This window comes from Zootoca vivipara, chromosome 8 (assembly GCF_963506605.1).
Source record: "Zootoca vivipara chromosome 8, rZooViv1.1, whole genome shotgun sequence".
Classification (NCBI taxonomy): Eukaryota; Metazoa; Chordata; class Lepidosauria; order Squamata; family Lacertidae; genus Zootoca; species Zootoca vivipara.
The window spans coordinates 29,003,573-29,019,534 of NC_083283.1; the positions used below are offsets into that span (position 1 = coordinate 29,003,573).

Consider the following 15,962-nt stretch of genomic DNA (forward strand, 5'->3'; position numbering starts at 1 on the left):
TCATGCTGGCCACATGACCTGGAAGATGTATGCCGGCTCCCTCGGCCAATAATGCGAGATGAGCGCGCAACCCCAGAGTCAGTCATGACTGGACCTAATGGTCAGGGGTCCCTTTACCTTTAAATATTTTGAGTGTGTACTGAGAAGCACTATATGAGCAAAGGTGTTGTACAGATGAGTCACAATTTGCATGGGGGGTAGGTTCCAGGAACTGCATGAAAAGCCAAAATCACGTATAGCCAGAACAACCCCAGAACTGCCCCCACGCGACCATCACTACCTGTGTGAGACCTTCTGTGAGTCCACTAAGCAAGGAAGAGGTCTTAAAACAGAACTTTCCAAACTTTTTTACGTTGGTGACACACGTTTTAGACATGCATCATTTTGTAACACAGTAATTCAGTTTTACTACCAAACTGGAGGTTAAACTAACCCCTTTCCAGCCCAAGGAGGAGGGCGGGGAGCATTTGCATGACAGTGCAGCCGAAACACTAACTTTTCACGACAGTTTGGAAAGCTTTGCCTTAAAAGCTTTCTACGACAGAAAAACCTGGCTCTGGGAAGATTTCATATGAGCTCTAGAGATCATTGCAAGATATCAGATGACTAATAGGCTAGTTTCAACACACTCACATATCCTCCATCCAGACAAGGAAGAAGTATTATCAGAGTGCAAGGACTCATGCAAGCTAGGCAAGAACACTTAAAGAAGGTGAGATGCAGAGTGAATGAGGGGTGTGGCTGGGCAAAGACTCAAGAGCTACATACAGAGACCTGGAAAGCTGCATTTGTCCCTGTGGCCCAAGGTTCCCAACACTGGCCCTAGAGAATTGTTCTAATTTAGCATGTTTAATTTACTTGAACTGGGGAGCTTGCTTAACACAGTGGTACCTTGGTACTCGAACAGCTTGGCTCCCAAACGCCGTAAACCCAGAAGTGTTCTGGTTTGCAAATGTTTTTCAGAAACCAAATGTCAGATGTGGCTTCCGCTTGAGTGCAGGAAGCTCCTGCAGCCAATTGGAAGCCACGCCTTTGTTTTCAAACGGTTTCAGGAATCGAATGGACTCCCAGAATGGATTAAGTTCGAGAACCAAGGTACCACTGTACTGGATTTGCAACTGACAGACAATCAATGTTACTAATGAATTTATAACACAGAACTTTTTCCATGAGAAAGAGATACTGGAAACTTTTCTAAAAAAATTTCTGCTCCCTGATAATTGTTATATAAAACAATGTACTCCTGAGTGTTTCAGACTCTTCCATCTTCTGCAGGACATGAAAGTAACTCGTCTAATGCAGAAATATACACCAAATCAACAACATGCTAACGTGAGCCAAAAGTTACTTCTTAGAAACTGGTTCTAATTGGCGAAAAAATGAAAAATACAAATTTAAGAAAAAGCCTGCTGCACCCCAGCAGATAAAAAAGTCTTTGGTGGTGATGTGAACCCTGTCAGAAGCTATAATGCCAGGAACCTTTATCATGAAATAGTAGCCTATTCAGAACAATGTGTAAACACAATATGACTGGAAAGCTAGAACATTTAAAATTGCTGCATCCACAATATTGGTCATGTCATTAAGTCAAAATCTTCATCATTATTATAATTTAAAACATAGAAATGGTGTTAAGATGCCTATCCAGTAATTTCTCCTTAAATATGTGATCTTGGAAAGACAAATTTAATAACCAATATACCTATTGACTTAAGAACGCTGAAGCAGTGGGCAACTATGAAAGGAAGCAGCCTTTCAGGAGCAAACAACATCTACACCTTTTGTGGCACTGAAAAGTCAGATTGCCCCACCATCTCCCTTTAAGGGTTAGCCCATTTTAAATCAAATTATAAAACCAGGTGCCATTCCCCCTTTTACTTATAAAAACCTCAAGTGTCTCAGAGCAGCACAGCAAAGGAAGCATTATTTAAAAGCCCTTGGCACTCCTACCCTAAGACACAGAAAAAAGTGGTTGTTACAATAAAGTAAATCTAATTTTAAAATTAAACTAGCCTAGATTGGAAAAATGTGTTCTAGGGGAACAAGTTTACACCCAGACAGCACATTTTACTCCATGTGAGAGGATGTTCTAAACAGTTTTACAACAAGTCAATGAATATAACAAACCATTATGCTTAGGATAACTATGCTACTAGTATTTACCTGCTTCTTCTTTGATAAACTGCAAGTCTTCTTCTGGATATTGGACCGATGATTGAGTAGCTGCACATTCTTCTAATGTTTCTTCATTATTGGGTGGTATATTGTAAACAAACCTTTTAGCAGTTTGGTTTTTCCTTCTTGCTTTTCCAGGTTCTTGAAGCGATTGTCCCTGTGAGCTCATATCATTCCATACAAATACCTTTCCCTCACCTTGAGATTCATTTTCAGCCATTTCAGGTGAGCTGTCCTGGACCCAATCATGCATTTGGTAATTTTCAGATTGGCTCTCATCTATGCAGTAGCCATCATTTTCAGTTTTTATACTGCTTGCCAAGTTAGTAAGATTTCGTGTGGCCCAAAAACTAGCAACTTTCTGATCCCTTGAAGACAATCCATCCCTGCTAACAGACCTTCTATTGTAATCCACAACGACAGCTTCTGGGGCTTCTGATTTTATGCTTATATTTAAGGCATCTTTGATAAAATTGCGACAGGATTGGACAACCTCTGTCATTTGAAGGTAGCTGGCTACTGACATTACTTCAATTGCATTCTGGCTTGTTAGCACAAGGTTGCCAGAATATAGGAAGTCCAAGATGACAGAGAAGCCTTGAACAGCAACAACATCTAAGTAGGTAACAGTGGTTTGGTTACGGCTTTCTTTGTTTGTAAAGCAATATAGAGTCTTGAAGAAACGGCTGCCTGCAACCAGGATGTTTTTGTGAGCTCTGAAGACCTTTCCACTCACTACAATATGAACATCACAAAGAATGCCCTTTTTCCTCTGCTCATTTAGTTCTTGTAATAGTTGATAGCAGTAAGAGTTCTCATTTGGCCTAATGTTGTAATCACAATCCCTCTCATTAGCCAATTCCGATGTTACTTCAGATTCCTGTAATTGAGAATGGAGGAATTAAGAAGTTAGTATCTAAGTAGTGACTTTTTGGTTTGAAGTTCCAAATGAATAAGACTATTTTTTATTTCTAACTTACCAATTAAAGAAGTATTTTGTTTAGTGCTCAGCCCACAGCCTCCCCATCATTCAGTTCAACAAAACATACACTAATAATAATACAGTAATAATAATAATACCCTGCCACTCTGGGCGGCTTCCAACAGAATATTAAAATACAATAATCTATTAAACATTAAAAGCTTCCCTAAACAGAGCTGCCTTCAGATGTCTTATAAAAGTCTGGTAGTTGTTTTTCTCTTTGACATCTGGTGAGAGGGCGTTCCACAGGGTGCGTGCCACTTGTTCTCACAGCGAGGGAACCGCCAGAAGGCCCTTGGCACTGGACCTCAGTGTCCGGGCAGAACGATGGGGGTGGAGACGCTCCTTCAGGTATACTGGACGGAGGCCGTTTAGGGCTTTAAAAGTAAACACCAACACTTTGAATTGTGCTCGGAAACGTACTGGGAGCCAATGTAGGTATCATGCAGTGGTATCATGCAGCCAACACAAATCAAGGATTCTCAACTATTTCAACTCATTATTTCTTGACTCTATGGTAAACTTTATAAATGCATTTTTTATAACAAGCAGATAAGCTATATTAAGGATACAACCTCATGCTGTTTCCAGCTGCTTAGGAGAAACAGGCATTGTTCCCTCAATGAAGAATGCAATTGCACTTAGAATCACGGGTTGGAAGGTACCACCAAGGTTCATCTAGTCCAACCCCCTGCAATGCAGGAATCTCAGCTAAAGCCTCCAAGAAAGAGGCGTCCACAACCTCTCAAGGGGGAGTCCAACAGCTCTTACTGTCAGAATGTTCTTCCTGATGTTTAGTTGGAATCTCCTTTCTTGTAACTTGAAGCCATTGGTTTGAGTTCTATAATAATAATAATAATAATAATAATAATAATAATAATAATACCCCGCCCATCTGGCTGGGTTTCCCCAGCCACTCTGGGCGGCTTCCAACAGAAAGATAAAATAATCGATTAAACATTAAAAGCCTCCCTAAACGGGGCTGCCTTCAGATGTCTTCTAAAAATCTGGTAGCTGTTTTTCTCTTTGACATCTGATGGGAGGGCATTCCATAGGGTGGGTGCCACTACCGAGAAGGCCCTCTGCCTGGTTCACTGCAACTTGTCGACATCCTTCTTAAATTGTGGTGCCCAGAACTGGAACAGTATTCCAGGTGTGGTGTGAGTGACCAAGGCAGAATAAAGTGGGACTATTATTACTTGCCTTGATCTGGACACTATACTTCTGTTGAAGTATAGCTTAGAATAGCATTAGCTTTTTTGCTGCTGCATCACATTGTTGACTCACGTTAAGTTTGTGGTCCACAAGACCCCTAGATCCTTTTCTCATGTACTGCTACAGTAGTAAGCAAAGTCTCCCCCTACCTTATATTTGTGCTACTGCTTCTGCCTACCTAAGTGCAAAACCTTACATTTGTCCCTACTGAAATTCACTTTTAGTTTGGGCCCAATTCTCCATTCACTCTGCTAAGGTCATATTGAATCCCAATCCTGTATTCAACAGCATTAGCTACCCCTCCGAGTTTGGTGTCATCTGCAAATTTGATGAGCATTATCTCAGTTCTTTCAACCAATGACTTCAAAATAAGATGATTAATCCTTTGCTTTAGAAATAAAACTCAGCCATGTATACACTGTGGATCCAAAGTTGAAGGTGCACCTGTTTCAGAGTTTGCTGACACAGCAGAATCCCCTCACAAGAGGAGTTCCTCTCACCCTCAGCCAAAACACCCTCATCCTCCATCCCACAAATTAATACTCAGTGGTGCCTTTCTTCCTTGCACAAGTTACACACCCAGAAAAAGTATAGACGATTCCACTGTCTTTGCCTACCAAACCAATAATCTCAGTTAACACAATTATGGGTATCAACTAACACTCCGTCAAAAGCAATGGGACTAGAACTCTTTGTACCCTAGACAGAAAGAGGGCGGGGAGGGAGAGTAACAGTAGCACACACATACACATTTGATACTCACCTGAAGGCGACTGTTGCTGCAAAATGCTACATCAATTTCACCTTTGCCACGCACACTTTCAACCTATCTGTCCTGTGCAGCAGCTCTACACACCAGAAGTTGGTGGTTGCTCTAGCAACACAAACCCATGTTGATATATGGGTATAAAGCCAGAGGCTAGGATGTGAACCCAGTTACAGTAACTGCTGTATCATCTAATAACTTGATACAGCTGGTAATAGGATACAGCTGAAAACTTATGACAATGTAAGCAATTCATTTGTGAATTGGAGCACAATTAATTCAGGATTCAGCAACCAAAACCTGACTTTGACTTGTTCCCAAAGTGCCCCATGCTTGAGCAATAGATATTTAGTGGTTTTATTATTCATTTGCTATTATCATTCAAGTTAAGTCTTTATGATTACATTATTTCTTTTTGAAAAATCTCAGTATACATATTGAAGGACATGTGACAAAAATATAGTCATACCTCGGGCTGCATCTGCTGTGGGTTGCGTCTTTTTGGGTTATGGACATGCCGAACCCGGACATCCCGGAACAGGTTACTTCTGGGTTCAGCGCGTCCATAACCCGTGCGCATGCGCAGAAGCGCTAAATCGCACTTTGCACCTGTGCAGATGCGACTAATGATGTCACGTGCCTGCATAGATGCTTAGGTTGCGGACTTTTCGGGGTGTAAAAGGCACCCCGGAACGGATCCACAACCCGAGGTTCCACTGTACAAGTAAGACCTGATGTTAGTGTCAATATAGCACCTGAAAAAAGTTAGTATTAATGTAAGAACTATCCCCATATGGGACAGTTGCATATTCCTGCATTGCAGGGGGTTGGACTTGATGATCTTCAGGGTCGTTTCCAACTCTACAATTCTATGATAATTTGCAATAAGTGATCCTAAACCAGTATCATGCTAAACAATTCTTCTTTAAAAGCTCATGTGCCAAAGGTATTTTCTAGAAATTTAGTTACCAATTACCACAATTTGTGGGGTGCGACAAGAGCAGTAGCAGATCTTGATTGCACCTGGAAAGGGACGGACTATACCTTGTGGTAAGAGTGGCTCAGAACCCTGCCCAACTGCCAAATAGGATTAGAAACTGGCTCAATCTCTGTATTAAAACAAGCTATGAATACTAGTAACTATCACTATGCCATTGCAGCTCTAATGCTGAACTATAATGAATGCTAACTAGTGAAGATGCAGGGAAGCCTAATGGTGAGTAACAAGACCACCACTCAGGACATCCCAAATTGTCAACTCATGTCTGAACTTGGGTCAGTTGCCACAAGACTGCCCAATACCAGAATTATTTGTAAGAATCCAGTAAGCAGTGAGTAACAACAACAACAACAACAATTTATTTGTATCCCACCCTCCCCAGCCAAAGCCGGGCTCAGAGCGACCAGCAACAAGTAAAAATAGCACAGTGTACATAAATCACAGTGTCATTTAATTAAAATACATTCTAAAATCAATTCAGAATCAAATTAATGGCAACCATTGGGTTAGGGTTCTATGAGGATTACAGAAAGAGAGAGTGGGTCAGACTGTGCCTTGGCCAAAGGCCTGGTGGAACAGCTCTGTCTTGCAGGCCCTGCGGAAAGATGTCCAGTCCCGTAGGGCCCTAGTCTCTTGTGACAGAACGTTCCACCAGATCGGGGCCACGGCCGAAAAAGCCCTGGCTCTGGCTGAGGCCAGCCTAACCTTCCTGTGGCCCGAGATCTCCAAGATGTTTTTATCTGAAGACCGTAAGGTCCTCCATAGGACATACCAGGAGAGGCAGTCCCATAGGTATGAGGGTCCTAGGCCGTATAGGGTTTTAAAGGATAAAACCAGCACCTTAAACCTGATCCTGTACTCCACCAGGAGCCAGTGCAGCTGGTATAGCACCAGGTGAATGTGATCCCACAGTGAGGACCCCATAAGGAGTCTCGGCGTGGCATTCTGCACTCGCTGGAGTTTCTCTGGGATAGTATCAAGGGCAGCCCCACGTAAAGTGAGTTACAATAATCAAGCCTGGAGGTGACCGTCATGTGGATCACAGTGGCTAGGTCAGGGCAAGAGAGGTAAAGAGTCAACTGCTTAGCTTGGCGGAGATGAAAAAATGCCACCTTTGTTATATAGCTACAACCTCCGCCTCCATAGAAAGGGAGGTGTTGAAGATTACACCCAAACTCTTAACAGATGGCGCTGACACGAATTGCACCCCCACAAGAGATGGGAGTTGGCCCCCCAATCCCATATCGTCCCGACGCAGCCAAAGGACCTCTGTCTTCGAAGGATTTAACTTCAACCGGGTCCCACGTAACCATCCAGCCACAGCTTCCAAACATCTGATCAGTGTGTCTGGGGCCGAGTCAGGATGGCTGTCCATCAACAGATAGAGTTGGGTGTCATCAGCATACTGATGGAAACCCAAACCAAAACTCCGGACAAGCTGGGCAAGGGGGCGCATAAAGATGTTGAAAAGCATCAGGGAGAGTATCGCACCCTGTGGCACTCCACACACCAAGGAGTGCCAAGACAACAGTTCCTCCCCTCCCCCCAAGCACCACCCTCTGTCCCCGACCAGAGAGAAATGAGCACAGCCATTGAAGGGCTATGCCCTGGATCCCCACATTGGCGAGGCGGTGGTACTAGGTTAACGTGCAGACAAATCAATAGTGAACCAAAACCACTGAGCTACCATTTACTGCCTAATCCTATGGTCTTGGGAAGACCTATATTTACTCATTTCTTCTGCAAGTTGACCTACATTTGTTCATTTCTTATGCAACTTAATCAATTGAAAGGCAAGGTACAAATCTTAATTGGTAGCAGGGTTAGAAACTCAGATATACTGCCAGATGGCACCTTAAATCTAGGTTACAGTTGCCACAATGGAATATGTAGGTGCCATTTTTTCATGGAATGAAATTTATTTTTGTTTAATTTATATAGCTGCCCCATAGCAGTAGTACCCTAGGAAGCCAGTGGGGTATAGTGGTTAAAGTGTTGAACTAAGACATGGGAGCTTAGGATTCAAATCCCCACTCAGTCATGAAGCTCACTGGGTGACGTTTGGCCAATCACAGCCTCACAAGGTTGTCATACAGATTAACTGAGGGGGGAGGTAAACAAAAAAGGTGGGATATAAATACAATAAATAAGCTCTTCTGCTTGCTTGCTTAAGAAAGCTGGAGATGTCAGTCGCCAACCTGGCGTCCAGAGATCTCCACATGGTCACAGTTAAACCTGCTCCAGTCGCAAAATGCACCTGACGGATTTCTAACTCTGATTGGTAGAATAGGTTACTGTCCACATTGCAACATTTTATAGAAAAATATTAAGTACAGCCTTTCCCTCCAAGACAAAATGCTCCTTTTCATTCAGAATCCTCAAGTCAACATATGTTTTAAAAAGAAAAAGGTAAACAGTCAAAAAGGCTGATGGGATTATTTTATTTTCCAGCAAAGAGCTGACACTTAAAATTATGGCATATTTTGAAATATTTTCTTCACACCCAATTATATAGAAACAATATACGCAAATAATTTCATGTCAGTGCTGGTCTTTAGCTGTGATTTCCATTTTTTAAAAAAATCTATTTTTATTTATGAAGAATACTACACTATTGACCACTACAGTTTACATTTTAACTTTCTAATATGTGATACAGTTACTTACATTACAATCCTATACATGTCTTGGAGGCAAGTCCCAGTAAGTTCAATGGAGCTTACAGTCATACCTCGGTTTAAGTACGCCTCGGTTTGAGTACATTCAGTTTAAGTACTCCGCGGACCCATCTGGAACGGATTAATCCACTTTCCATTACTTTCAATGGGAAAGTTCGCTTCAGATTAAGTACGCTTCGGTTTAAGTACTCCGCAGACCGTCTGGAACGGATTAATCCACTTTCCATTACTTTCAATGGGAAAGTTCACTTCAGGTTAAGTACGGACTTCCAGAACCAATTACACTCATTCTTCGGGTTAAGTACGCTTCAGGTTGAGTACTCCGCGCACCCGTCTGGAACGGATTAATCCACTTTCCATTACTTTCAATGGGAAAGTTCGCTTCAGGTTAAGTATGCTTCAGGTTAAGTACAGACTTCCGGAACCAATTGTGTACTTAAACCGAGGTACCACTGTACTTCCAAGAGACAGAGTACAAGAATGGAGCCCTAACATTTCAGCTAAACAGGATAGCTACACCCCACTGCACCTCTTCAGATATGTATGCCAAGACATCTAGATAAAAAATAGAAAATATTAAAACACAGGTGTACAATTTCATTGATACAGAATTGGGGACTCTCCACAGCAGGAAGGGCTGTTGTGTGTGCATGCTAGAGAGGAGGAAGGAGAAGTTCATCCATGCAACATTGGATTTCACCCAAGCAATTTCACAAGTATTGTTGTTATTGTGTGTCTGATTTCTGAAGTGGTTCACAATGCATGGACAGGGAAGGGGGGTGGGTCTGCTCTTTACACTAAACTAAGTAAACACACAGCTTCATGAACCCTAGGCACTAGAAGTTTAGAAGCAAAGATGATAGTAACAGAAGCTGAAGATCATTACTTTTCAAGTTAAAGAACTTTAGCTCCCGCTGAGCACAAAGCCTACATATTCAAGCAGAAGTGTGCCATGTGATTTTCCAAGTGCTACACTGGAAAGAGAACAGAAATCCTACTTGTCTTACTTCTCGTAACTGAAAATCATCATCATAAAAAAAAGTATAATTAAATTTTCTTTGTAATGTACTGTTGTGATAATCACACATCACCTTTTCTAGACAAGGCAAAGTTTCTACCTAGACACATTTGACAAAGGGAAACAAGTGAATGGATTCCATACATTCTACAAGAAAATTCAGATTGCTATTTTATACTGCTGCTCCCTCAAATGTCTGTGAAATGCAAGGTGAAATATAAGATGTGCAAACGGGAGGATTTTAATTAGCTTAACAACCTAATCCTCAAACAGATCTTCAGACACAAGCCCAAGAGATTTGGAGACTAACGCCCTACATCTATTTTCAGGATCCTTAAACTGAAGAGAGATCAGCTTCCTGTGCCTATTTAAAATATTATACCCCACATTCTCCACTGCATGAGTCTAAACCAGCTTTCTCAATCTGTTGCCCTCAAGATGCCTTGGACTACAACTCCCATCAGCCCAACTGGCATGGCTATGAGGAAAACCTCTGCATTTTACATAATTAAGTATGGCATAAGGAAAGCAACAACTACGCTAATTGGAGCTGCTCATGTTTTACTTTGAGGGGAAAATAATTTGTTAGGCTTCCCAGATATGCTACCTTCAAATAGAAAGAAAGAGATATAAGACTTATGGAAAATATCTCCCAAGCAAAATGTATTCAAGTCATTTAGAAGGAATCAGAACAATGACTTCCTATACCTGAGACTCCTGTAAACTTGAAACTACAGCTGTTACCCACCACCACTATATCTCAGTGCTGAAATACAATAGCTGTTATAAAGAAATTAGAATACGATAACTATTGAAATGCTAATGTTTAAGGACATACTTTGTAGGACACATTGCTTTCACTAGTCTCCAACACTCTATTCATTAAAATCACTACTGCTACAGATGAGAAACACAGTTTTTCAGTTGTTCTTCAGCAAGTTGATACAAATATAGCCACCAGTGAATATTTCCTTTCCTTTAATCACAGGGAAGAATTTTATAGAGTGGTACCTCAACTTACGAATGCCTCGACTTCCGAAGGTTTCGACTTCTGAAGTCCGCTAACCCGGAGGTATTTTTGCCGCGCACATTCTGCGCATGCGGAAAATGGACATTTCGACTTCCGAAGAGCGCCACGGAACAGATCACCTTCGTAAGTCGAGGTACCACTGTAGTTAAAAGACTGAAAAGATGCACAGTGCACAAAAAGCACCAAACCAAGCTTTGGGTGTTTGAAAGGCATACTGTCCTTTTTCCAGCACAAAGGTTTCAAGCAGGAAAACCTAGAAGTTTATAAAATTGAAAAGGCATTTATTCAATAGTGCTTGAAGCCTAAGTGACTATCCATGCTAAAAGCAGTAGGAACATGTAGCACACAAAGACAGAAGTCAATAGAGAAGGCCACAAATTTAAGCTAGCCTTCAAAGCCAATCATCATTACTATGACCTTGCCCCTTAAGTACCAAATATTGTACTGTTCTGAGGCAAGCACCTTCAAAAACAAAGCACAAATGCAGTGAAAACAATCCTTATTTCCAGCTCAAAGCTCAGAAAAGCAGAGGTGTCTACATTCTGCTTCATAAATTACCTCCTAGGCACCTGTACAGAGATTTCCCTGTACAGAGAACTTCCCTGTAGTTCATCTGTCCAGCACTCACTGGTTCTGGCAAGGAGGCAAGAACATACCAGTGATTTTTTTGCAGGGGGGGGGTGACTGGCCTACCATGCTTAGAGTGAAAGTCTATTTATGCCCCCCCCCAGATGAGAATATTTTGGAGCCTGCCTATGCACAGGCCCTCATTCCAGCCTCTCTAGTACTGCCCTACTAACCCAAATGAGGTAAGAAGCACACTCACACCAAGACATGGAATGGAGGGAAAAGACTGTGTTGAGGGTACATATATTCTGTAATATGCACTTAGGTTTTAGGGAAACTGCCATAAATTTGAACAATGTTTTCCACATGGCCAATTTCAGTTGATTGCTGGGCAATTTAACTTCCATTCTACTAGTCATACTGGCTGGGGCTGACGGGAGCAACAAAATCTGGTGGCCCCGGGCTCCTACCCTTGCCTTAGGCCAAGTCACTAGCCATAAACTAGCTCCAGTCCCCACGTCCAATAAGGTCCCAACTTTGAATGTGCCCAACAGGCTTCATCAGATGACCGCACGATTCAGATGTACATTGGCATCCATTTTATTTACATATCCCTTAGCTGATTTTCTTAACCGATCTCAAATGATTTTTATGAAACTAGAAATGCTATTCTGAATTCCTAGAAATGTAAAAAATTCTACTTCACCACTATTTTAATAAATGTAGAACCAAACATACTATGTAGATATTTAATCATCTATATCCAGGTTTGCAGATGCAAAAGTGTCATGTGCAACTAGTTTCAGTATCAGTTTTACATCTGGAAAGCTGAGGGAATTTCTAAAGTTTGATATTATCTAGGAATACAGAATATTCCTATTGGAGTACGCTAAACGATTAATGTAATATTGCAAACCTGCACAAAAGCTTCTATGCAACTCACTTGGTTTCATCAATATTCTACACATAACCATTGCATTGAAGATAATGAAAGCCACTCAAAGCATCCTTCAGAACTATTTATAAACTATCTACTGTCCTTGTGTGGGGGAGAATTCACAAAACTCTAAGAACTCTTAAAGTTTCATTTCAGCCAATTAGACATAGTGTGGTGTAGTGGTCAGTATTACACTAGGACCTGGGGGACCAGGATTCAAATCCCCACTCTGCCATGAATCTCACTAAGTGACCATTAGCCAGTCATTGCCTCTCAGCCTAACCTACTTCACAGGGTTGTTGTGGGGATTAAATGAAGACAGAAAGTACACCATATTGAGCTCCTTGGAGAAAAAGGTGGGATATAATGCAATAAATAAATTTCAGTATCATTTACAAATTTTTCCAACTGTGGTTATTCATGTTTTTGAAGCATAGGGTGATCTATGTAAAAGCATCATATATGCATCTTGATCCAGGGTCTATGTAGTGGTACAAAGACAAATGTCACAGGGATCAACTGCAGAGGTTACTGCCTGCCAGGAGAACCTTACTTGCGTCCTCTCCATCTTTTACATTGGAGAACTAGATTGGAGAAACAGGTAATTACCATACAGGAAGCTATTATACAAGGTAAACATTATGGTAGCTCACAATGTTAAAAGGTTATGTGGCGGTCGGTAAAGCTTCTAAACAAAACTAACAGACAAGTCAGCTAGAAAACAGAAGGCAGAATAATCTGCTTACTGGAGACAGAAGGTGAACAGAGTACAATGTGCCCTCAAACCCAGGCTATAGGGGAGAGAAGAATCCAGTTAAAGCAGCTTGCACACGTGGGCACGCTGCTTTGCACGAGACTCCCCAAAGGAGAGATATGCCCCACCAGCCCTGACCCCCACACCAGCCGCCCCGCCCGTCCGAACCCGCTGCTCCCCCCTCCCTGCCCTGATTCGACTGACCTGCTCAGCAGTGACAGGCTCGTTGAGGCGGTGTTCGGTGGAGATGTGGTGCCTGAGAAGCAGGGCGCGCTTGTAGTTGCGAGTGCCCTTGCAGAGCTCGTCGTGCCCTCCGCCGCCGTTGCTGCCGCCGTCCGCGGAGGTGTTAGTGGAGGCGGCGGCGGTGCACCAGGCACAGGACACGAGCCCGGTCTGCTGGCAGTACTGCAGCCACGGGAACTCCTTGAGCCAGGCGCTCTGGAAGGAGACGTGCAGCTTCTGCAGGAGGGACTTGGGCCGGGCCGCCAGCGGGAAGTGCTGGATGCTTTCCCCCTCCCCCGCGCCCACGCTGCTGACCTCCGCCTCGTCCCCCCCGGACCGCCTGCTGCTGCTGCAGCTGCCGCCCTCGGCGCCGCTGCCATCGCCCAGGCTGCCCCCCTCGCCGTCCTCCTCGTCCTCGCTGCTGTCGCTCAGCGACCCCCCGTCCTGCACCAGGTCTTTCCCCTCCAGCACGCCCACGAGCTCCAGGTCCTCCTCCTCGCCACCGCCGCCGCCGGCCCCCCGCCCGTTCAACGGCCGCCGCGTCCAGGCCGCCCCTTCGCAGCCATTGTTCGCCGACGCCGAGCCCCCGCCGCGGAAAGCCAAGGTCCGGCGGTTCCTCTCGGCGAACATGGGGCCCACGGGGGCGGCGGCAGCGACCGGCGCGTCGGCACCTTCCGAGTTCGGAGGGGTGGTGGGTAAGAGCAGGAGATCCTTCCCGGCGGCGTCCGTGGCCTCCAGCTCGGCCACCTCGAACTCCACAGTCTCCAGCTCCACTTCCTCCTCCACCCCCTGGCCGTTCAGCTGCTCGGCCTCCTGGCGGACCCAGGCCTCGCTCGCGGCGCCGCCCCCGTTAGCCGTAGGGCCGCCGCCTCCCGCAACGGTGGCGGCGGCGGCCGCGCTGACCAGGCCGCCCCCCCGGAACGCCAAGGTCCTGCGGTTCATCTCCGCGAACATGGCGGGCGAGCGCGCGCGCGCCCCCCGCCCGCCTGCCTCCCCCCCGCCCGCGCGCCCCCTCCCTCTCTATTCCCGCCGCGCGCCCAACTGTCCCCCTCCTAACCGACCGCGGTGACGGGTAAAGACGACGGAGGCAGCGAGCCTTCCCTGTTAGGTTCCAGTCAGCCTTCCCGAGTAATTAAAAAAAAGGGGGAGTAAGGGCGGGGGGGGAGGTTGAAATCTTATCCCGGCGCTCTCTAGCCCGTGTGGCCGCCTCCGCCTCCTTCTCCTCAAGCGCTCGCTCTCCCCCACAATGGATCCGACTCCGCCAGCCACAGCAGCAGCAGCAGCCCTTCCGCCCCAGCAGGCCCCGGCCCAGGTCGAATGGCAAATGAACAACGGACTGCGCCCACAATGCACTGGGGCGGCGGCGGCGGCAGCAGCAGCAGCCGCCGACGCCGCGGGGGAGGGGAGGAGAAAGAGGGAGAAGGAAGGGGGGCGAGGAGGAGCCCGAACAGCTGGCGAGTGTCAGGTTTTAGTGCGCGGTCGCGTCATGCGCGCCGCCCCGCCTCGCCACGAGTTGGCAGGACTTTCCGTGCGCGGCGTCCCCCACTCGTCGTTGTCGTCGTCAAAGCGCCCCCACCACTCCCAACACAAAACACCTTTCCGTCCCCAAAGACACGGCGCGGCTGTGCCCGCCCCCTCGCTGAGGGAGGGCCTTCCACCCTCCTGAGGCGAAACTCCCACCCCTTTGACATCATCGCCCTACAGCGCCCAGAAGTGGACATCTTGACTCGCCCACTTCACCGTGGGCCGCGCCGCCGCGCCCCGATTCTCCTTCCCTCCCCCCCCCCACACCCGGCCCTGAGGACACCGAAACCTTTCTCGGTTACGGCTCGCTGGAGAGCCATCTCTGCACCCCGCCCTGGGCGATAAGGAACTACGACGCTCCCCCTCTGAAGCGCTCGCACAACAAGGCGCCACGCACAAACACACACACAGAGAGGGTGTATAACAGGCTGTGCTAATCTCCTTCCCCTCGGAGCACACGCTCTCCCCGTCCAGCAGCACCCAGTGGGAGAGCCTCGCTGCGCCCTTGAACCCGGCGCCCGCCTCTGAAAGTCGCTCCGCCGGGGCTGTGTGTGAGCGCGCTCAGCATTTTGGAAACGCTGCCCGCGGGCTACGACGCTCCGGTGCCAGGCCCCAGCATAATTACTTTTTGCAAATGCACCGCCCCGAGTGCCTTTATTGCGCTTATTGTGAAACGGGGAATTTAATTATAAAGGTCATGCACGTGCTGCTGCTGTTCCTGCTGCGAGTGAGGGTTGCTCTATTGACACGCACGCGCGCGGCCGTTGCGTCACTCGCCGCCAACCGAAGAGCTGCTTTCCCGGGCATGTTGAGACCTGCGCAGCCTTCGAAACCGGAGTTGACACACTCCAGCGACCCGAGAGGTTGCGACGAGGTTGCTAAGCCAGCGCGGGGGAGGGAGAGCCGGAAGGAGCGCCGCGGCTGCTGCAGCCGGGCCCACGGCAGGGCTGCGAGCGCCGAAGCCCGTGGAAATGGGGAAGTTTCGGTGAAAATAAAAGTTTGGGATAAGGCTGAGGCTGCCAGAAGCTGGATAAAAAAAGTTACAAAGCGCGCGCCGCTCCGTCGTGTTGTAACGTTTCAAAGCATCAGCCGCC

The 15,962-nt window shown here is 46.1% G+C and overlaps 1 protein-coding gene across 1 annotated transcript in view; it reads right to left on the minus strand.

Annotated features, from left to right (window-relative positions):
- The window catches only part of ZBTB10 (zinc finger and BTB domain containing 10), a 28,721-nt gene extending 14,002 nt beyond the window's left edge, over positions 1-14,719 (minus strand). The window contains exons 1-2 of the mRNA XM_035125615.2: positions 13,327-14,719; positions 2,164-3,055 (exon numbers count right to left, since the gene is read on the minus strand). Coding sequence (XP_034981506.2) covers positions 2,164-3,055; positions 13,327-14,298 — 1,864 coding nt within the window. The 5' untranslated portion in view covers positions 14,299-14,719. The remainder of the gene's footprint in view (positions 1-2,163; positions 3,056-13,326) is intronic.
- Positions 14,720-15,962: the final 1,243 nt, after the last annotated feature.